We start from the raw sequence: 1776 nt of genomic DNA on the forward strand, positions 1-1776 counted from the left end.
GGGGGGGAACATACATCCTATCAAGAAGAGGGAGTTTGGATGAGATCACCCTGGAGGTTCCAAGAAGTAATGATGTGGGAGTTTCTGGGAGAGAAGGGGATGGGCTGAATTGGGAGGGCATGGACTTTGGAGGTAACATCAAAGTAGTATCAATCCAGACATTAATGTCACCTGAAATTAAAATACTGCATGAACAATGAAAATTGAAAATGCTGAATGAAGTTCATGTTCTATTTGCATTAACTACAACAACAACAACATGAACTGCAAAACCAGACCCTACTCAAACCACACCAGCCCACTAAAAACCTGACCCTACTCAATCCTCACCAGTTCACTAAAAAAACGAGCAACATAAAAACCAGGGTGATCATCACAAGGGTGCACTCGGCTAATTCTTCATGAAGAAGTCTAGAGCTGATCACAAGTCCAGGGAAATTACGCAAACATTAGGCCAATCTCATAATTGCATTCAGATGATTCCTGTATAGGAAAAAAAATTTCTGGCCTAATGTGGCCACACCCCAACGATCAATGCATCATCGCAGTTGGAACACCAACCATCCACATAGGTACATCTCAATATCTCATATCCATATTCCATTTCCTCTGGAAAAGTACTTATTCAAGACTTTACATAACATCTTACCTTTCTTTAGAATTTTTAACTTCTCATATGTACCATTTCTGGATAATTTTACTACAGATATCTAGTATAGTAGTATTGCTGACCAAACACATATTTGAATTAAGTGATGATTACCAAAGTTCAGCCATGCCAAGCAAAAATATTCCGCATGAACTGCAGCAGCGATTATTGAACTGCTGAAGCATCACAGAAGTAAAAGAACATCTAATACCATTAACATTTGATTTTTTGGATGAATACTTCAGAGTTGAGAAGCTACTTCAGGAAATATAAGTAAAGTTTTAACCCTTACATTAGACTAAACAGTAGATACATAGCTAGTAAATAGAGGAAAATAGGATCATAATCTGAAGGAAGTAAATTAGCAATATATGAAGACAAATAAAAAAACACGTAAATACCTCTCGACAGCCTTTTGATAGGGCCCCTCATTCTCCCAATCAAAAGAGAGGAAAACTGTTGGATCAAGTTCAACATTCTCAGACTTTGTGAAATCTTGCCAAGGCTCGGAAGCCGCATTGCCACTGAACTCCAGCACACTTGTAGAAGTGTTACTGCTAACAATATCATCTGATTCTGACTCGGCATCACTTCCAGACTCGCGTAATCTCTTGACAGCAGTCTTGATCTCGGGCTTGGAGTTGCCATCTTCAGAAGTTTGCATAGCTGTCATAGCAGACTCTGATACTCTATGAAGATTTGTCTGCATTTGTATCCATCGGTTCAAGGTTGGAAACCTGTTCAACAAATCAAAAAGTAAGATTAGACAAGCAAGATATCAAGGGTTTCCAGGTGTGAGCAGTCAAGGTCAAACTGCACCCTGAGTCCCTGACACTACTTTATACATTAGTTCCAGTGCTCCAGGTTCCACAGCTACACTTGGTTCTAAAGATGCTTTCAAAAATACCCAAGGCAACTAGAGACCCCAACAATATTGACAGTAATGTCAATTTTCCTCTTTCCCCAAGAGGGCCAAGACAAGTAGGAGTCTCTAGACTAAAATCTTAAAGGTTAACAACTACTGCTTAGCGTAGTTGGTGAGCTTGTGGTGTGATATGCCCACACTCACCAGGAGGTCTCGAGTTTGAGTCTCCTGACTGTTACCTTCCCCCTCCCCCCCCCCCCCC

The 1776-nt window shown here is 40.5% G+C and overlaps 1 protein-coding gene across 1 annotated transcript in view; it reads right to left on the reverse strand.

Moving 5' to 3' along the window:
- Positions 1-1776, reverse strand: part of LOC122077177 — a 126502-nt gene that overhangs the window by 52016 nt on the left and 72710 nt on the right. Inside the window, exon 15 of the mRNA XM_042643026.1 lies at positions 1051-1386. Coding sequence (XP_042498960.1) covers positions 1051-1386 — 336 coding nt within the window. The remainder of the gene's footprint in view (positions 1-1050; positions 1387-1776) is intronic.

The sequence above is a fragment of the Macadamia integrifolia genome, chromosome 4 (assembly GCF_013358625.1).
Source record: "Macadamia integrifolia cultivar HAES 741 chromosome 4, SCU_Mint_v3, whole genome shotgun sequence".
NCBI lineage: Eukaryota > Viridiplantae > Streptophyta > Magnoliopsida > Proteales > Proteaceae > Macadamia > Macadamia integrifolia.